Below are 21,616 nucleotides of genomic sequence, written 5' to 3'. Positions count from 1 at the left end.
GCAATGACGCTGATGACGCTATAGGGACAGAAAACTGGAGGGGGAGACAGTTAGAGCTGTCAGTCATCTTTTGGGTGACAGAACAAATTACACAAAAAGATTAGTGTGTTTCAGGTATTTATCTATATAGTCTGTTATATTGCTTTGAAAACAGGGCTAAAAGGCTGATTGGAGAGTGGAGGAGGCTTTAGTGCCCAGGCGCACCCCAGGGTACTGTTGTGTGAAAGTGGATCCTAAGGCTGAGAGGGGGGATCCCTGTTTCAGGAGGTGTGTGTGTGTGTGTGTGTGGTGGGGGGGTCTTCTTGTGTGATTTCCCTGGTGCCCAACAGCTCACTTTTCATACTGTTCGTGTTCCTGCCTGCTCCGTCCTGGATTACTTTTATTACCAACCTTCACCAGCCTGACCTGCTGTGGTGTCTCTTTACACTCACCTACACACACACACACACACACACTTTCCTTGATCACGGTCACACCTCATTCCCTTTTCTCCGCCCCACTTATTTTTGCTGACCCCCCTGTCCCTTTCGTTACCTCTCTTTTTTTCCTCCTCCGTCATCTCTCCTCCCGTCTTTTCTTTCCTCTAATTGAATGACTAGTGGGATGCTGGCTCTATGGCCACGCCCACCGGCACTGGGTTGGACAATGGGCTGCAGGATTGACGGCTATTTCCTGCCATCACAGGAAGCGGCAGGATTGGAAGCAGACTTTCTCAGAGAGCAGCTCTGTGATGTGGCACATTTAACCCCCTAATCACTCACAGGCTCGGCTCAGCAATGGCACACACACACACACACACACACACAAATGCTGGCCCTAAAGTCTCAAGTTTTATTTCCCTTAATAACTCACATCCTTGGCCCTGCAGTCTCAAAAAAGAGAGAAACAAACACCTTTAAGTCTTGTAAATATGACATACTTCTTTTTTAAAAACAGAACAACAGTATTTGTTCATCTGTTTCTCTTTCATGGCTTAAAAAATCCTCTACATGATTTCTGTTATTGCAAGAGTAGATTGTTAAAAGAGACACGTGGAATTAACACGGTTTACTCTCATGCCAGTGGGTTTGTTTGCATCTGGATTTTTCCAGGTGGGAAGTGTGTGACATTCCCACCACCTACAGCACTGAGGAATACAGGCTGAATGTGAGAAATGTACCGTACACACACTCTTTCATGGACGAATGATGTACGGCAAACACTTTCAACAGTGGTCCACATGGTTTGGGGCAGACTGGCGTATCACCATCATTATGAATAAAATATCAAAAATAAAAAACATGGACTGGATACAGATGCTTTTGTGTTCTGTATACACCACCAACATCACAGCACCAGATTTGTAGCTGCAATAAATTTTGCATATTTGATAAATGAACTCTTAAAATAACCTGGTTGACGTCTGTCCGCCGAAGGTTCAGCGACTGAAGCAATGAGAGAAGAGGCCAAAATTTGTTTGTAATCAGGGCCGATAGCTGTCTCTCTCTCTCTCTCTCAAGGATTAGCTCCAGATGTTTCTCTGTGGGACGTTAGGCTGGCGGAGAAAACTCCCTCTGTGCCCTCCCCTCCAGACTCCCTTACCATCTCCATGTGTTCCCCTCATGGCTGTTGCAGAAATGGCCCGGTCCCACGGCGGGTTTGGAGTTGATGGTCTGGATGAAAACGGCCACAGACGGCGGCCTCACTTCATCACCCTGGATGATGAGGAATGGAGCTGTCGAAGCGTTCAGATGCAACCAACTCCCCATACCCGCCCACCCAAGCTTTCAGTCTTCATTCAGTATTATCTCGATTCAAGATTTTCAATTATTTGTCACATACATAGTTCCCCAAACGTAAGTAAAGTAAAGACTCTGCCTTGTCTGTTTTGGACTGAGCTTGGACACCTTTGGTCCAGGCGAGAGCCTCAGTGATGTCAACTGCCGGATTGGCTCTGTTGTGTCCTCAGGGTTGCCTCATCACAGTGATTTCATCTTGCAGTTGGACATGTTCCTGGCCAGTGATTTCTCTGAAAAGTGAGAACCATAATGACCTCCCCAGCCATTTGTCAACAGTGGATACGGACCTGTGAGCTCGGCCCTGGAGATATTTGTTTTAACACTCGCTCTCGGTTGATCGCTGTGCTCTGCCAGCTCTGGTACTTGAGATGGAAAGAGGAATTTTCATAATAAAACCCAGACAGATGCTAACACTTATTTCATTAAGCATGTTTCCACAAATACGCATCCCTTTGGAATGTGACGGCAGCATTTAATTGGCTGGAGTGGTCTACCAGTGGAATCCGGTAAAATTAGCTAAACGTTTAGGTTTCCTTTGCAGATTTCATAAAGCAATTCTCAGTGCAAAGCGGCTTATTATCTTGGTGTTGAAACCTTTTCTGCTTGATGTTAATGGTATACTAATGAAAATCCTTTCCCTGATTAAAAGAATAATAGAAATGGATGCACACTCACTGTTGGGAGGCAGGTTTGTTGTTAGAGGGGTGTCCAAGTGGGAATAGTAAGCATTCCCAAGAAAAACGAACTGTAACTCTGTTTTGGTTTACATGACAGAAGTGTAGGCCAAAAGGATGTGATACCTGCAGAGTATTTCAGAATAGTTTTTCTGTACAAAAGTGAAAGAGTGAGGCCAACTTTAAAGCATCTCTGGGTCTGCGTTGTGGTTAAACACAGTGTAACTGTGCTGGGCTGTAAGGAACAGTTTGAGACCTGACAGATTGCCCTGATAGAAAGAAAGTCATGCAAAGCAGTTGTCAAGATCTTTCCACAGTAGTACCCAAAAGAATAGTAGTACTCTCTCATCGCTGAGCAGGATTTGGAACTGAGGAAGCTCCTTATGAACTGTCCTATTCTGAGGTTCTTAATCCTTCTCCTGGAGACCCAGAACCAGAACTGGTCAGTGAGGCTTGTATCAATAACCTGATGCTGATTTAAGACCTAGTTCATAATGGAACCGAAAACATCATGTCAGATGGTGCTGAGAATCACTTACATGTATTCGGCCTTTCGGGCCAAAACAATAAAATAGGCATTCATTCATTCTTCAGTGTTTATGTTTCAATATGATATTCATAAGATCAAATACATTATTCTAGACCTGGGTTCATCTGTGTGTTTTAATGTTTTCTTGGCTGCCGCACTTATTGAATCAACTTTAACTTAATTATATTATATTGAATAAATTTATATTAATAGTAATAAAAAGCTGATATAAATCATGACAAGTCCTCAGATGCATTAATTCGTTAAAAAAATCAATGTGAACATGTATACCCACTGTAGCCTGTTATGGGGAAAATGGAATAGGAAAATTGCTGCTGTCATTACGTAAGTAAGGACAGGTGTATTATGAAAAGAGGAAACATCTCAGTTATTTGCCACTCTGTACACAGTGGCCTTCAGGCTCTTGTCACAAACAGGAACTCAAAGCAGGGAGAGGAAGAGGTGCCACGGCAGAAAAGCACATGACTGGCATTGCAGGTCTAACCTTTACTGAGGTGCACCTGTCTGTGCGAGATGACAGGCGAAGTGGCGGAAAGGTCAGCTTCTGAACGTGAGTGTGGCACACGTGGGATTATTAGCTCTGAAAATTACTTTAAGTATCAAAGTATGAAAGACCAGATGTCATGCCATAGTAATACAAATGACAAGGCATTTGCAACATTTAATAGCCTATTAATAGCAGTAGACATGGTGATGCATCCCACAAAAACAGTTGGTGATTTCACCTGTAGTCTCCTCCTGCATCGTATGGAAAGACGAATTGTCTTTTACATTTACATTTATGCCATTTATCAGACACCCTTATCCAGAGCGACTTACAATCAGTAGTTACAGGGACAGTCCCCCCCTGGAGACACGCAGGGTTAAGTGTCTTGCTCAGGGACACGATGTTAGTATGTGCGACTCGGCTACTCTGCACCGAAACCCTAATTCTGTTTCCAGCTTGCCGGTTCCCAGAGATGGAAAGGAACAAAGTAAGACTACTTTCTTACTGCACTTTACTGCCAGTAGACTCTAGTTTCTATTCTCACTGCTCTGGGCAGGGGCGTGTTGGATGTATGTGTGTGTTTGGCTTTTCATGCTCTTTGCCACGTGGTATTTGTCAGGGTCGACAGCAGTCTGCACAGCTGTTCCCACGCTGGCTCTGTCTGCATGTAATGTGTGTGTGTGTGTGTGTGTGTGTGTGTGTGTGTGTGTGTGTGTACGTTTGTTTGTAAGTGTAACTGACCCAGGGTGACTAGAGGGAAAGCAGACGCCAGCCCATACCGAGATTCAACCCAGCTCACTTCCTGCGCCCTGTTCCAGCTGTCAGCCTGACCCAAACCCAGGCCACCACTACATCACATCCTGTCCACATATGTTCACACTGTCAGGCATCTAGAAATGATCGAAACATTTCTGTTCAGGTAAATATCAATCAATCATCCTGATTCCAGCCATTTTTCAGGACTGTTACCTCTCATTCAAAGCACCACAAAGGCTCATCCGTGACTTCTTTACTACAGAGATAAGAGTTTCATTTACTTTTCATGTTCAGTGCCTTAAAAATAAAAAATGAATATCACTATAAATATAAATACTTTTGCGTACACATACTCAATAATTGGGAAGCTGTTCGCTGGTGAAAGTGCATCATGTGTCCTGTAGGTGTTGATTAGATCATCCTCGGACCCCCAGTGATTATATCATCACCAGGCTGTTAATAGTATTATATGGAAATTACATCACTGAGAGCTGGCTATCGGTTTCAGGCCCGAAATAGAAATACATCTAGTGATCAATGCAACAAGCTGGCATGACATCGATGAGTACTTTCTCCAACAAGATCGACTCTTAAAGCACAGACAGGAACGTTGACGCCAGATTCATCCACACAATGAAATAAACGATCGTCCCACTTTTAACCTAGACAAACGGCATGACATGCTACAACTAGAGCGGTTTTATGGTTGCGAGGCATTGACAGACCCTCGGGGCCTTTTAGCTCCTGCGCCCTGTCAGGAGCAGCACGTGCCATTTGTTAAAATGTAGAGATGCGAGAGGAGGAGGAGGAGGAGGTGGTGGGCTTTTATTGACTCCGTCCTTCTGCCACATGTCTCCACTCGGGTGCCAGGTCTCTGGCAGCTCGTTGGGAAGACAGTCACTGAGGCCCCTGTTTGCTCTTTTACACGTCAATGGGCGCCTGTGAAAGGAAAGGGGTGTTTTAGGGTCCGGGTGTCGCAGCCCCTGGAGAAATAGCTCTCCATTGTCTCTGATCCCTGTTGGACTGACGAATAAGCATGAAAAGGGCTGTAGAGGTGAAAGGGCAAATTAGTGACAGTCTGTAGTGTGGGCGTCATATTCTTGTAGTGTGTGTGTGTGTGTGTGTGTGTGTGTGTGTGACAGATGAGGTTGTGTCACACAGGCTGTCTCACTTTGAATCCTTTGCAGGTCCTTTACTTTAGCAGAAGGTGTTTGAGCTTTGAACCATCTGCCGCAGAAATCAAGAAAATCAATAGTCATTTTGACAGTGATGTTTATTGCACTTTCTACTTAAAGCACATTTACTTTCATTAGTGTGAACAGTTTCAGCAGCAGACGCGCGAAAGTGCCCTCACACCAACTCCTGCTTTCAGATACCTCGAGAGGCGGCACTATAATTCCAAACTTCTTTGAGCACCCGTATGATTTCCTTCAAGGAAAACCCGCCGATGAAAACTTTATTGGATAGGATCTTGACGATTAGAGAGCTGAGTGGAGACATCGTTTTACAGTCAATTTTCTAGAAAATGTTTTGGGGAAATTAGATTTCTGTGCTGAAGCCTCAGATACATAGTGGGGACAATGGGGATGGTTTTTATTTGATATAAATATGTATTTTATTCTTCAAAATTGTGTCTGCTTGTGAATATTGATTTTGAAAACTGTTTAGGTAAGTTAAGAAAAATGAACATGGATTGGGGTGTGTGTGGTTCAATAACAAGATATTTAAAGAATGCTGGGTTATTAAAGACCTTTTGGCTTTTTTTCAGTGTTGCCCTTTTGCTCTGTAATTTTATGGAGAAACATGTGCCACAGTGTCGTCAGCTGCCCCGACCCATCCGTTTTCATTCTAGTCTAGTTGTAGGAATGTTATGTTGCCTGACGTTTCTCACAGTCCCGACCAAGCACAGCACAGACAGAGAAAGCATTCGGTGTTAAATATTAAAATGATAACAAATGAAGCCACTGGGACTGTTTGGAGGGGGAATTGTCGGGGCAGATGAGGTAGAAGGTGGAGGCAGCACATATCTTAACACAGAGTGAAGGACACATACTCTTGCTAAGATGTTCAGAGAAAGCACCCGTAAGGTATCCATAAAATGTGGCTGGTGAACAAATGAATGTGATTATCTTAATGTACAACGTGATCAGCGATCCTAAAGGGGGAGGGGGTCGCCAGGGATTCCACATAGCTGACTGGCCGGGGCGTTATTGATTTGTCGAAATGTCAGTTACGTCAGAAAAGGCCCGCTACATCACGCATGTGATCTGACTCGGGCGGTAGGTACGTCAGCTGAGGCTTTTTCAAATACGCCAGCATGACCATCAGACTAACAGAAGAGGAAATGGATTGTTTGCTTTTTTCAGTGCCTGAAGGGATGTATTTCCTGAATCAAAGTCTTTGTGTTTTTTCCATGAAGTGCAATGATCTTTTTTTCCATTAACATCAGTTCCATTGAGTTAAAAAAGGTCCGAAATGATTTATACTTCGTGATCAGAATCAGTGATCATAAATCCCATTATTATACACTTGTTCTAAATAGACCGAAATCAGTTCAGGTATATTATATATTATTATATCTCGTTACAGGTTTTTATTCCTTCACTTTCGTCTTTTATTGTTTTACAGTTATGGAAGTGGCTAAATTCAGGGTGGAACTTATGAAAAGGAAGCATGGCTTTATAATTATGCATGCATGTTGAAAGAAAGTTTGCACACAATTTTGCATAGTGGTTTTATAACCAGTTTTTATAGTCACGTATCTGTCTGCCTCATCTGACGAACCCAGGAAGTTCATTTCTCGAGTTGAACCGCTTTGGGACAGAACATGTAAAAACAATTCCATCTGTTTTGGAGTTATGAAGAAAAGAAACCGCCATTGTTGGCCCCATCCTGCACCGTCTGCTGTATCTGAGGTCTCTGATGAGGCTTCGGGGCGAAGCCGCCATGTTTCTGCAGGAAGAGGCACTTATCACGCCTCAACCTCTGACCGTCACATCCTGCCTTGAGAATAGGCCATTGTGCTAAAGGCCACAGTTCTGGGTGTACAGTGGGTCCACTGTCCACTCCTCCATGCAGACCCCTGCGGGTCGGCCTATTAATCACATCATCTCCACCAGAGGCTGCGTAAACCCCCTTCTGTTCCTGTTCCCTTATCAGCTCTAGGGTTGGGCTTTATAATTCCTATTCAGATAAAACATGTGAATGCATGCATATACTCCAGGCATTACACCGAAACTCCACAAGTTTAAATAAAAAAGGTATGATCTTGTACGTTCAAATTTATGGTCGTTCAGATTTCCATGGATGATGCTGTGTGCTCTGATCATGAGACTTTGTTCGCTCTCCAGAATGTATATTCTCTTTATTGAACGATTGGCCGCCCTCTTGCATTGGTGGTATAATGGTGAGCATATCTTATTTACAAGCATTTGACCCGGGTTCGTTTCCTGACCAATGCAGTCGAACCTTTTGGCCAGTGGTGGTCTAGTGGGTAAGGAAGCGGCCCCGTAATTGGAAGGTTGCCTGCCAAGGCGCCACTGGGGTCCCACTGAGCAAAGCACCGTCCCCACACACTGCTCCCCCGGCACCTGTCATGGCTGCCCACTGCTCACCAAGGGTGATGGTTAAAAGCAGAGGACACGTTTCGTTGTGTGCACTGGGTGGTGTAATGTGGTGTGTAACGTGACAACAAATCACTTTCTTTTCCTGTGTTGAAATCTGTATTGTGTGTGAAGTTTAACTGAGGCCAAAGTTTCATATTTCTCACTTGTGGAGTAAAAGACATAATATTAATAATAAGAGTTATTAGTTATGTTTTAAATGTAGTTGCATTTGCGGCGATGCATGTGAATGTCATCTCCCCATAACTTCCGGGAAGGTTGAAAGAAAGGAACATTGCAACGCTGTGGACAGTTTAAACTTTGGGATTTTATGGCATCCTTGTGAAGTTGGGTGTGTGCGTGCATATTTGACCGATTTTGTCTTCCTGTCTTAAATGGCAAGGGGCGCCACAGTTCACTTGCAGCACAGCATTAGAATGTGAGGAAGCAGCTTGCATTTCTCGAACCAGCAGGAGAAACGAGAGCATAGGCTGTAATTAAAGGCATCACGGCCGTAGAGGAGAACAATGTCCCTGCCTGGGAATTTTTGGCTCTGCAGGCGGACATTCGTTACTCATCCAATCAGGAAATGGGTTGAATGAGTTGATCTGCGCTCTGCAGTGTTGAGTGGGATCTCGGTCTGTGACATTAGTGATATTATTTGGCTGAGCTGCATGACTTTGATAGCTATGAGTGCAAGAAACAACAATAATCTTAAAGAGGGATTCAAAATATATAGCTCTGTAAATGTAGGAAGCATTTATTTGCAATTAAATAGCAAGCAAAATAGCATAGACTTTATTGCTGTGTGGAATTGTATTGATATTTAAAGATATGCAAGAAAAATGCAGCCTTAGTTCCACACATTTAAACACAATTAGAACTTCCCATAATCAGAATGCTCTTGAAGAAACATTATTGGTGCTGATCATATCAGAGAACAGCATATAGATAGAAAAACAAAAGTAGGCTGAAATTTTAAGAAAGAAGTTCCCTTTTCAGATAAATAAGCCAGTTATGTCCACTTAGAATATTCATATGTTGTTTTCTGGATGACAGTGTGCGGCTGAATGGTGGTTAGCAACATGGTGTCACACATTCAAAGTTGTTAGTTTGAATCCAGGCTTGGACCTTAGTTTGCACATTCTGCCTGTGTCGGTGAGGGTTTCTGCCGGGCTCTCCGGTTTCCTCTTGCATGCAAAGGAATTGTCCATAGTTGTGTGTATGTATGTATGTATGTATGTGTGTGTGTGTGTGTGTGTGTGAGTGTGTGTGTGCCCTGGGATGGGTGAGTTCCCCGCCTTGTGCCCAGAATCCCAGAATGGCCTTCGGCAGCTGTGACCTAGAATAGGACTAAGCGGTTATGGAAAGGGAGTGAATTTACTACCCAGAAACATTTTACACATTTGTTTCAATAATGTAATTTATATGTATTCTAAAACTATTCTGAATACTCTTTATGTATTGTAACCAAATATATTGTACGTATTCAGTATTCAATGTATTCAGTTGTCAGAATTTTTCTAACCCAGGAAAAAAATGCAATGCATGAATTAGAACTGAACAGAAAAGAATGAGAATGTTCATTTGTAATTCTATTCCAAATTAAAGCTAAAATAATGAAGTACAGCTCAGATTTGTAGAATTTCCTGGTAATGCAGCCTAAACATAGACAGCAGATACAGTACAACCAGTTGCTGGTTTGAACTATAAACACTTGTGTCTTTAGTCACATTTGTGGCGAGGTCAGTAGGGACATATGCTTAAGGAAGGGAAAATCCCCGTCCACAATACCGCTCTGATGCAGGCTGTGGATATAACAGATGAGAATTTTGGCCGTCTTCCATGGCCAAGAAGGTTGACTGCGGAACTTTTGGCCAAGGCCTCTTCTGCATTCCAGTTTCCGTGGAACCACAAGCTCTCCTCCAGCACAACACAGTACAGACTGGCTTCTACTTGGAGGAAAAAAAACACAAGGTTTATCCAACGTATCCCTGTTGTTTATAGGGCCCTGTCATGGCGTTCGTCATGTTTCACTTCAGCCTTTAAAAGGTTTATACTTTCAGAGTCTTCCACTGTAAAGTCGACTGTGTGTCCCCTGGGGACATCATTTAGAGCCAATAGGTAACAACAGCCTGGAAAAATAACATAAACCTTTGAGCCCAGACGTTCGGGTTGAGGGGGGCTGATGTATGGCTGGGCCACGCCATATCTGATGTTCCTCTGGAATCCTGCATGACTTTCCTTAGGAAAACACTTTGTGCTGTTAGACCCAAAGAAAACCAAGGTCCTACGTCCCTGGCTGCCATTAGCGGAGTACGCCTTCATGTGTTATCGTCATGACGCTCACTCTTAAGCAGAATCCAACAGTGAAGATTTTTGGGGAACTAAAACGGAAAGAAAGGCTTTTGTTTAATTGTTTGCAGAAACTGGCCTGGTTCCACCATTCTTGCTTATTTTTAAATTGCGTTGTCCTGGTTTGGGTATGACGTCACCCTGAGCAACATAGCACAGACCTCAACTCAATCTCAAATTCAGTCAAATCCATTCTTAACGACACTTTTGACCATAAACCTCGGAAATTTAGAATAGTTTCTATATGATTAATGAGTTCAAAAAACCCAGACAACCTTGAATAGCAATTCCTGGAATTAAGGGTATAGATATACCAGCCTTTACATTATGTAAACTGTACACCATGAACCTCGATGACAAACATGTCCCACAGGAAAACCTCAGGACGTTTTAATAAGCGGGTGAAGAAGACAGAGTCCAGACATGCAGAACAACTCCCATCCACACAAACCTCTACCTATGACCTTTTCTCGTATGCATTTATGCATGCATTACATTTATGGAAGGGGATGTGCATCTGATAGAACAATACCAGAATCTATAGAGATTTAGGTGAGCATGTGAGACAAGTTATTGCAGAGAGATCAGGATCTGCAGATATTTTTTTTTCCTGTGGCAGAACAATGTGGATTTTTAAAGTTCTTTTATAATTTAAAACACATGTCTGCATACGTGCAGCTTTAAGGACTGTCAGCGGGAACTGAGCCCAGATTTTAGACTCAGCAACAGGATATTTAAAATGACCATTTCTGAATTGAATTGCTGTTGCCCGGAGATTATCCAGTGGCTCTCGGGTGGCTTTTTGGGTGTGTCAATCATTCACCGAATGAACAGCCTGTAGAAACAGCCCAACCAACCAATCTTATTGATTTCTGTCCTTTGGTGCTGACTTTAACAAGGTTTCCTTTGTCCCGTTGCGTCTGATAGCTTCTCTGCATTAATATGCTGAACTCAACTTGAACAATGATGATCATTGATCTCCAGAGGGTTCACATACTGTGTATCTTGTGAATAATTGTGAGCAATGGAGGTTAGTCAACGAGCACTGTGTTTATGAAATAAATAATCATGGGAATTATAAGGACACAGTAGTGGCAGTACAGTAGCGGGTAAGCAAATACCCCCGTAATCAGAAGGTAGCCGGTTCAAATCCCGAGCCGCCAAGGTGGCACTGAGCAAAGCACCGTCCCCACACACTGCTCCCCGGGCGCCTGTCATGGCTGCCCACTGCTCACTCAGGGCGATGGTTAAAAGCAGAGGACACATTTCGTTGTGGCACCGTGTGCTGTGCTGCAGTGTTTCACAATGACAATCACTTCACTTTTAAGTAGGTCTGAAGAAGCCCGCATGAGAATAAGAGCAGCCAAGAGATCTCCTGGAAATGACTAAACTGTTGGCATAATGGTCATGATAACATGAGACGGGGGTATCAGAGGTCACATGTCATTCATTTAAACATTCATTTCCACTGCTTTAGAAATTCACAAAATTATAACACAATAACACAAGCTGTTATTTGATGCTACATATAAACTGATATTTGTAATATGAACATTTGTATTCTGGTTTGAAATTCAGATGTGCAGTTTTATCCCGGACTTGATCTAAATGCTCAGGGGACCCTCTCTCACCTGAAGGCAGCAGTGTGTAGCAGATTACAGTGTTTATGGTAAATCTGTGTCATGTGACACCCCTTACCAGTCTAACTCTGTGGCAAAAGAATTTGGAATGTTGATTGTTGGGGGTTTAGTCATGTTTTAGGGGCTGAGGGGATTCAGCGAACATCTGTGTATCTGTGGATTTTACCAGTGTGACACAATATAACCCCGGTACTACCAATGTCTCTATTTGTAGGCGAGACCTTCTGTGAGCCACGTTTTTGTGTCAAATCTAAGCAGGTCACGTCCCTAGTATTGTAGAACCCATTTCCCAGCCACTCCCCAGCTTTATCATGTGTGTCTAACTCAAGTGAAAGCTCAGACACAAGGTCAGCCAGGATGGGCTTTGTTCCAGACTGATGTTCACCAAATAGGTTGGAGATCAAAGCGCCCCACTGGACCCTCTTGTAGGTGTGTTTTCGGGATGTCTGGAAAACTTGACTCCTAGACTCATCTAGTAAAAGAGACCAGATGCTAATCAGTAAAACCGATCCTGCCCTTTTCTTTTAGCCTTTTAAATGTTCACAAGTTTTTTAATATGGTTCAGTAAAGGGTTTTAAATTTCTCCTCGTAGCTGGAGGTGTGCATGACCAGAATTCATCACATTCAGAGTCCTTGTTTTCCACTTCGTTGTGTTTCCATACATCCAGGCCATCGTATTCCAGACCGCTAGTGAGTTAATGAGCTTCCCGTATTCCCAGCGTCAGGGCCAGCGGGTCCACCGACGGATCTCAGCACGGACCTGTTCAGCTCCGTTTATTCTGGACCTGCTCGCTCATTTATAATGCTCTCGCCGTTTTTTTTTCTTCCAGATGAGTTTCCATCCTGGTTTTAAATCACTGTCACACTGTGAACAACTCATCTTCGTAACTGCGGCAGCCGGCAAAACAGCCCGGGCTCCTCTGGAAACTCTACTGCTAAACTCTGAAGTGAAGGTTTTAGGAGTTGACAGTAGATACTGTGCCCCACACAACCGTAGAAACTGGCTCACACAACTGTTTCTGAGACGCTTGGCAAAGCCCTGCTGAATATTTTCTTGGAATAATTTCCCTCGAGTGTCAATTATGACTGCAGGTTTTTATACGTTCCTACTCCGACTGTGAAAGAGAAAGTTACCCGCTCACATAAAGACTGAAGTTGAACTGAGGAATATGATTATAAATGCATGTATGATTATACACACACTCCCGCACACACATGTGATTATTTTTTCCGTGACCTTGAGGTTTCTGACCGACAACTTGTGTATTTTCTCAGGCTCATCATTCTTGTAAAGACAAAACAACTTTCTATCGTCCCTTGAACTCATATTTTAGCTACCATAGGAAGTGACCTTTAACCCCTTAGTAGGCTGTGTTTGGGTTGCGCTCTGTGGCTGTAGTTTCTCAGGGAGAATCGCTATAAACTATTCAAATGTGCCAGAGGGTCTTTTGGAAGGAGGCGGATGGCGACCAGCAGGTACCAGACACCTCCGTCACTAGAACCGCGTTACGTCTCAGTGTGTTGTCGCTCAGATGGTGCATTGTGCTGCAGAGCACAACAGATGAAGGTAAAAAGGCACAAGCATTTGTGGTGAAGTGTGCAACACCAATTTTGTCACGGCTGCATTGTTACAGAGTATATCGTTGTTCTAAACTCATGAGTGTGTTGTGTCTGTCGGCAGCTCGCAGGGAAGGAGTACTCCCTTTGGGACGACTTCCTGGTTCAAGGCAAGCGGGGCGACGGGGAGGAAATGACCTTGGGGGAGCTGCTGAAGCACATTAAGGTTTGTGCAGCTGCCTGCACACTGCTCAAGATCTCGTTCACCTTCCCTCATCAGCCGGGCATTGGCAGCGCATCCGATCGTGGGCAAACGTTCACAGGGACCGAGCTCAGAATGTACATGACACATCGGCGGGTGTCCATTACCCAGCATAACAGAAGGGTGGTTATTCTACATTTACAGCATTTATCAGACGCCCTTATCCAGAGCGACTTACAATCAGTATTACAGGGACAGTCTCCCTGGAGCAATTTAGGGTTAAGTGTCTTGCTCAGGGACACAATGGTAGTAAGTGGGATCACTAATATTTTCTTATGGTACAATTTTGAAGCATGGAAGCGTGGAACCAAACATCTGGCCAATCGCGTCTTTCCACAATATCATGAATCCTTTTGAATGAATGTCATAGTAAAGTTCCCAGTGGCATCTGGCTTGCACATACAATGGATAACTTCTCATCATCCTTTGTGTGTCAGCTCAAAACCATGAAGATATGTCCCATCTTCATTTACAACAAAATTAAGATAATTAGTCTTGATTTCCAATGGAATGTTGTGTTTGTTAACCACAGTGTGCCACTTTAAAAGCTTCATTGATTATTCGAAAACCTTTGTCAACGACCGTAGTAGAGCTAAAAACAGTTGCACTTAATAAAATAAAAATTCACACCGGCACAGTATCTGCTCATCAACAGATATGGGTTCAACTACGTAATTATTTCAAACTTTGTCGTTGATATATTATTCATATTTTGCATCCACTGTTTAAAACGTCCACACACTGTACAAGGGAATCCCAATGCCACCTACATATTACTCCTGCTACAAAATGCATGTTATTAATGTTTATCTTCTGGGACAAATGCATGTTCCTTGTTTTAGGAAACATACAATTTGGAGATAACGGGGTTGTTCTATGGACCAGCTTTGCTGTACAGCGCTGGACCCTGCCACAGTAACAGACTGCAGCAGAAGTATGACATTCCTTCATCCTTATCTGTTGTGTTTAGATGCTGGACTTCCACTGAGGGACGTGGAGATTATGACATAATTATGTAAACAAATGCAACCTCATTCTGGCTCATATTTTACTTCTTGTCCCCGTCACAACAGGATTTTATCATAGACAGAGTGTTGTTTTTTAGCTGGTTTATGTAAGAGTCAGTGAGTGATGTGAGGGGATTTTTGGGTTATTTATGGCACTTCTGGCTTAATTAACCCTTTGCTGCTTTGCCACTAGTTCCCTGGTGACCATGTCTGGTATATGCCAATACGAATATATGCAGTTAAAATGACCAGGGTGGTATGATGCACAGGACAACAATGTCACTGGTCTAAAAGCTACACGAGTTAAGTTTAACATATGAGAGCCAGTACTAAAAGAATATTTTAATTAAGCCTGATGCACTATTCAATATAACATATAAGCTATTCTTGGGTTGCCTGGGTTATGATGATAATTTGCTTTGAATTTCATTGAAATTAGTCAAAATTTTACATTGCAAGGGGTAACCGTGTTTTCCAGCCCTATAGAGTTATATGTAGACCTTTGCCCAACTGTTGCCACGTGCATGAGATCATCTAGTCCTTCATCTTTTGTCAGATTCTGGCCTCAAGACAGCTGCTGTCTGGATATTTATGAGTTTTGGACCTATTATGTGACTTTTATAGACAATTTTTAATTGGCGCAAAACTATGAAGTAATACATGTTATGCAGTGCACAAAAATGGTAAACAAATAACGATTTTCATTATCTGAGGACCTTCAACGTTTCGCTATAGTGACAGCTTTTCCCACTCTTGGCTTTTCTCATCATAAGTGAGACTATGGAGATGGTTTTCCGACAGTCTGGAAAGAGTTGTTGATCATTGGTTGAGGCGTTCCCTTCTCTCATATTCATGATCATCTCATGAAACTGCTAATGATGATGACGACACTGTGCAGTGCAGTCGTGAAGGTAAAGAGAAGGGACACTTTGAAAAAACGTTAATGTGTCAAAAAGTATTAAATGTCCTGTATTATAGCTTCTGTTACAGTCTAGCACGGATGATAGTGTGGCTGGTGTGAGAACATTGATCATGAGCAGGGAAATGACTGATCTCGGACTGGTTTTGTTAACCAGTCAGGTCCACTGTGGTCATCTTGTTTGTTTACTTACATTCCAGTGCGGGGTGGAACAGCCAATGTTGCACTGCTGCACCGCGACCCCCTCGCACCTACTGAGTCATTACCTCCCCGAGCTGTTAGTCACGTCCCTTTCCTGTCCTCCATTACCAGCATGGCGCTAAAACCGCCATTAAAAGCAGTCCTAGAGTCAGCTTGCAGCGTAGCAGAAGAGACAGCGGCAGAGCCAGGCCCCAGTCTGTCCCGAGGAGGGTGTCCGCGGCCTGACAGGATGGTGTCTGTCTGTCTGTCTGTCTAGGGTTTCTGATGTGGTCTGCAGCGTCACTAAGATGAAGAGCCCAGAACATCAGGACGTGCTGCAGCTCACACCCTCTTTTGCTGAGGAGGATGAACACCATGAAGATGTTCCCTTCATCAGATACTTGGTATAATTTATAACAAGGAACACGTGCCTGTTCAAATTAAGAAAACTATTCTCAGTTTATTTCTTCTCCAAAATGTTTGTCACAGTTGCTAAATATGTTGTCATGGTGAAAAAATAATTATTATTTCATTGATTGCTTTATTCTTTGTTTATCATTGTTGATTATTGATGGATTTGATGTTTTATGCCTCCATTTTAGTGGAAGTAGTGATTCTTCGTCCACCACCTGGACCCAAATGTCTAATCCAGTGGCCTTTAGCTGACCTTGAGAAAGAGGAAGAACTGGATCATAAGCCCCTGGGTGGAGGCTTCAGATGAGGTGCTGACATGGCCTTCCCCTTCACCCTGTGATGTCAACGTCTCTTCCTTCGTCCCTCTCCTCCTCTGGGACCAGTGAAGAAGCGGTTGGGGGATGAAGCCCGAGTTTAAACAAACACAAAGTGAAATCCCATTAAATCCTTTAACTCAGTCATCTTAAAGCTGCTTTTAGGATGTTCCTTGCTGAATAATTAGCCATTTCTGCAATCATCTGGAAGTGATACACTGCCATGGGACTGGGGTTTAAATAAGTAAATACTCATGCTTCAACTGGTTAATTACTGCAGTGATGAAGATGTTTCAGATTGGAAACATGCTTTCTTACACAGACATGGCAGAAGAACATCACCATCACTGCACTGCATTTTAAAAGTTTTGAGGTATTGTCCATCAAAGGTCTAAAGGGCCATGAAATCAATAAAGTTCCGTTTAAAACCGTTTGATGTGTTATTAAGACCTGGACGGATAGTGGGAAACCTTGATCTCACCGGAAAGCATTTTTGGATGAGCATGATCAGAGAGCGTTTGATGTTGTGTGGTAGAAAACGGTCAGTTGATCTCACAGCTCTGGAAGTATCGTGCAAGTAAAAGCATTTCCACACACTATGCAACCACAACATCACAACATGGTGCTACGAAGCACCAACACTGAAGTCTGGATCAATGGTCCGTTGAGTCCTGATCCAGAGCAATGGGCGCATCCACAACGAATGCTGTACTCCGAGCTAACCATGACCGCCTGGCTTGGCAGCGAGAGCGAGGGTGTAACTAACATCGAGGGGCGTTTAGGATTTATCGTTACCATTTTAGCATTTATGGACCATAAAGCTTTATAATCTCAGTTCACTTTTTTTTTTTTAAATCGACATCTGCTTTTGGTAAACGTGGATAAATAAGCTCAGCTGATCGTCTGAATTACTGCTTCACATTGTACGTGATAAAGGGAAGTCCTTTGTGATGCACCAGGGAGGTTCCTGTTTTGCCATAAACTGGCCCAAATCAGCTCATCCCAGAAAAAAAAAAAGAACAGCAGAATGAAGACAAAACATCTAACATAGAAGATGTTCTGCATGAACGTTCAGAGTCATTTCTACGTTTGTGGGAAAAAAACACAGCTTTTATTGGATCAGATTAACATTATAGACACTGCATCGTATAAAAATAAGAGTCCCTCTGCATTTATGCAAATTAGATGTATCCAATAATGTCATTGCATATGATGGGCTGGCGACTGCCCGTCTTCATCAGGGCACTGAACTGGTAAAAGTCCGTCCCCAGGTGGTGAAGTCCTGTGTGTGACTGGTGGAAGAAGGGCTTCTGTGTTTGCAGGCCCACTGGGCACGACAGCCGCTTGGAACACGCCTCTGACGATTTCCCCCTCGACATCCCTGCCAATTTCCGCCGCATGTTCACCAGGAAGTCCTTCGCCAGTCTGCGACCTGGGTTGGGTTTGAGTTCTGCCGACTCGGGACACTCCGGTAAGTCCATCCAGTTTTTGATGAGGTCCGCGAAGCTGTTGTCGCCCAGCACCAAGGGCTGGCGGTTCCTGCCCCGGGTCAGAAGAGACGTGGTCCAGTCCTCGGGGTCGCTGGCCTCGAAGGAGGTCCAGCGCTCCAGACAGGCGTCCGATGTGGATTTGGGCCGAATCCGGTTGGTACGGACGCAAGCAGACGAAGAGACGCGAACGTTCCTTGTCCTTCGGAGCACAACCCCCTCGTCCTGCCACGAGGCCTCGGAGTACCCGGAATCGAACTCCAAACTCTTCTCGCTGCTGGGGGACCCCTGCCTGGGGTGACCGCCGCCGCCTCCTCCCCCTTCCTCCTCCTCCTCCTCCTCCAGGGGGCTGGCGAGGCAACAAGCCGAGTCGTAGGTGCTGGCGTCGCTTGCTTCCGAGATGCGGAGGCGGGTCAGCCGCTCCCGGTGCAGCGCCCGCTTCTGGCCGGCTCGTGTCACCGCGAGGGGCTCGCATGGATCCCTCATCTGCTTCAGGTCCTGCAGGGACCTCATCATGTGCCGCATCTGGTCCCGAAAGCAGTCCCCAGAATCCTGCAGGCACAGCTGGAGAACAGCAGACCGGTCAGGTTTTCACACACTTAACAATTTTTCTAATTTGGGGAACTTGCTTAAAGCTTCCGAACGTATTCCTGGACTCCTTTACTTCTGAAGTTCTGCACTGATACTGTAGTGCTGGTAACGTGGGAACAGGATACTGAGAGGATTTCCTTCAAACACGGACATGACGACCCTCGTGGCCGAAGGTCCGAGGGGACGGGGTCTCGATCTGAGATCGTCTGGTGTTGTCACAGCTGGGAAAACGCTTCGGTTTCCAGTTAACGGTGTTTAAATAGAGGAACGCGAACTGGGCGTCTTAAAATAAATGAACGTGTGGAAAGTGCAGGAAGCGGGATGGGGAGTGCGGATCAGTTCACATACGACTTGAATTATCAGAAAGCGCTGAGCGGGGGGATTTTACCCCGAATTCCGTCTCGAAAAAGAATAAGGATAACAATTTCGGGTTCGGAGCTCATACTCCACTAAATCTGAGTGTAAATACATCCAAACTTCATAAGAGAGGAGAGAGGAGTAAAATCTCGATAACTTACCATATTTCCCCTGTGGTCCAGATAGACCAGTCAGATAATTTTCCTAAAAGAAAGAACGGAGGACAGTTTTATTTTTATTTCAGAACGCCAACAGATATGTGAACAGTGTCGCGCAGAATACGAGCTGGTGTTGGTCTGCAGTACGTACCGGTTAAAGTTGGGTAAATCCGGGGTGAACGCGTGAAAAGCTCAGCTGCGCCCCAGACTGACGGCTGCAGCGGAGTTCGCGACGCTTTGTGTGCGCCGTGACGTCCTGTCAATAGAACCGCAGCCAATCAGAGAACTGCATCGCAGCGCCAGCCAATCAGGAGTCGCGTGAAACGCGATACGGCCCCGCCCCTCGAATTGATGCTTGCGTTATTTGTTTTGGTCCATATCAAAAGAGAAATTAATTTTTAAAAGAGCAATTATTAATTGTATACAACTTTTTAAATAAACGTCATTTTGCACCTTTTGTAGACTACGTATGATCTACAATACATACGCACAACAGTGAATTTAGTAAGTGGTGAGTAATTCTGAATTCATCGTCGTATTGGGAAAGGAGGACAAATCCTCCATTTCACAATATGGTTTACATCAGTTTTTACGTTGGTGGTATTTCCTTACTTGTAGTTCGAGAATAGTTGCTTTTGTCACTATTATTCCTGTCACTGATGCATCCAGTCACAGCTCTCCTGTGCAAAGCTCTAGTGATGCGAGGGAGACCTGCTGACTGACAGGCCTGCTTTCCATCAACATGCTTCATGCAAAAATAAACACATTCAGAAATGACTCCAAAAATATACAGTACAGGTCAAAAGTTTGGACACACCTTCTCATTCAATGTGTTTTATTTATTTCCATGACCATTTACATTGGTAGATTATCACATCAAAACTATGAATGAACACATGTGGAGTTATGTAATTAACAAAAAGTGGAGACCTGGTCTCCACTGTCACAAGACCTGAACCCAATCCAGATGGTTTGGGGTGAGCTGGACCGCAGAGTGAAGGCAAAGGGGCAAACGGCAAAGTGAAGGTAAAAGGTACTAAACACCTCTGGGAACTCCTTCAAGACTGTTGGAGAACCATTTCAGGTGACGACCTCTTGAAGCTCATCGAGAGAATGCCAAGAGTGTACAAAGCAGTAATCAGAGCAAAGGGTGGCTATTTTGAAGAAACTAAAATATAAAATATGTTTTTAGTTATTTCACAATTTTTCTTAAGTACATAATTCCACATGTGTTCATTCATAGTTTTGATGCCTTCAGTGAGAATCTACCAATGTAAATGGTCATGAAAATAAAGAAATTCCATTGAATGAGAAGGTGTGTCCAAACTTTGGCCTGTACTGTATGTTACTGAAGAAAATGTCTGTCAGAAACTTTATTCTCAGCTTTTACAGCTTGGCACGGACAGTAGACCGAATGGAGACTCGTGTCGCCTCCTGGTGGCCGCTGTGTGTAAATACCCTTTAGTGGTGTGGCTGTTCATGGTTCAAGGTGTGAAGAACCCATTGTTGGGTGAAGTATTTGCAGACAGTCTTATTATAATGAGTGTTTTCAATGCTAATGATGGGCTTTATGTGCTTTCATAGAGCAGAAGCTCAAGGCCATTTTAATGTGAAGTGATTGTCATGGTGAAGCCCAGCACACGGTGACACAATGCTAGGGTGATCTGCTGATTAATAGAACTGTTTTCCAGTCATATGCATCATGCAAAAATAAACCTAGAAATCCCTAAATTAGTTTAAGAAAAAAAAAAACTTAGTGAGCAGCCATGAAAGGCACCCGGGGAGCAGTGTGTGGGGATGGCAGATTGGCAGCTCAGGGTTCGAACCAGGTCTGCTTCCTTCCGCTAGGCCTCCATGACAGGGTACCGACCCCATGCTGCTTTGTGTGTGAAATGGTACGAGTATAGTTGTTCAGCATAAGATCCATTTCCATCTTCAATTTAGCATGTACATTATTTTAAAAAATATGGAAAACCTCTGACATCATTGTGCTTTTAGGCTGATGTACAATACAGAACAAAGTACTTTGTCTTTTTTTTTTTCTTTAAATTCACAGATTACATGAGGTTCAGGTGATGTCCCAGTTATCAAGAGATCTGTCCACCATTTCCAAGCCATTCACTGCATCACACAGCTCTAAAGACAGCCATCTTAAAACCATTAGACAATCAAAGCTTCATTTCCCTAACAAATCAAAGGAATTCACTTCTGTTCATATAAACATGATCAGCATAAAAGGTCAAATCTGTGAATTTAGGGTGCAAACTGCCATCCTGTAAATGGACACATTCCACAACCCCCGCAAATTTACTCCTGTAGATGAGTGTAAACGGGTGAAGGACAAACTAATCAAATGATGAATATTAAGAATTATGTTTATCTGCTGGATGCTGAGACATATTTGAATTTGAACATGTGGCCAATGACCAACGACCCATCTTACTCATTTAATATGTATATCATTATGAACATTTCAATTACATTTACAGGATTTACCAGATGCCAGATGTGACAGGGACAGTTCCACT

At 43.7% G+C, this 21,616-nt stretch overlaps 2 protein-coding genes across 5 annotated transcripts in view; one reads left to right on the top strand and one right to left on the bottom strand.

The window, feature by feature from the left end:
• Positions 1-16,925, top strand: part of uba7 (ubiquitin-like modifier activating enzyme 7) — a 45,999-nt gene extending 29,074 nt beyond the window's left edge. For 3 of the 4 annotated variants that reach the window (XM_028997538.1, XM_028997536.1, XM_028997539.1), the window contains 4 exons: positions 13,524-13,625; positions 14,504-14,595; positions 16,045-16,171; positions 16,370-16,925. In XM_028997538.1, the coding sequence (XP_028853371.1) occupies positions 13,524-13,625; positions 14,504-14,595; positions 16,045-16,171; positions 16,370-16,378 (330 nt within the window). In that variant the 3' untranslated portion in view covers positions 16,379-16,925. Of the gene's footprint in view, positions 1-13,523; positions 13,626-14,503; positions 14,596-16,044; positions 16,172-16,369 lie in introns of those variants that run through there. The other variant, XM_028997537.1, reaches the window with a different exon arrangement.
• Positions 16,926-17,583: 658 nt separating this feature from the next.
• Positions 17,584-19,291, bottom strand: inka1b (inka box actin regulator 1b). The gene is made up of 3 exons (XM_028999019.1): positions 19,240-19,291; positions 19,092-19,134; positions 17,584-18,546 (listed from the first exon to the last, which is right to left on the bottom strand). Exons 2-3 carry the CDS (start codon positions 19,092-19,094, stop codon positions 17,677-17,679), a joined length of 873 nt encoding a protein of 290 aa, XP_028854852.1. The 5' UTR covers positions 19,095-19,134; positions 19,240-19,291; the 3' UTR covers positions 17,584-17,676.
• Between the last annotated feature and the right edge of the window lie 2,325 nt (positions 19,292-21,616).

This window comes from Denticeps clupeoides, chromosome 12, assembly GCF_900700375.1.
Source record: "Denticeps clupeoides chromosome 12, fDenClu1.1, whole genome shotgun sequence".
Classification (NCBI taxonomy): domain Eukaryota; kingdom Metazoa; phylum Chordata; class Actinopteri; order Clupeiformes; family Denticipitidae; genus Denticeps; species Denticeps clupeoides.
This window is presented reverse-complemented; position numbering and strand designations above follow the sequence as displayed.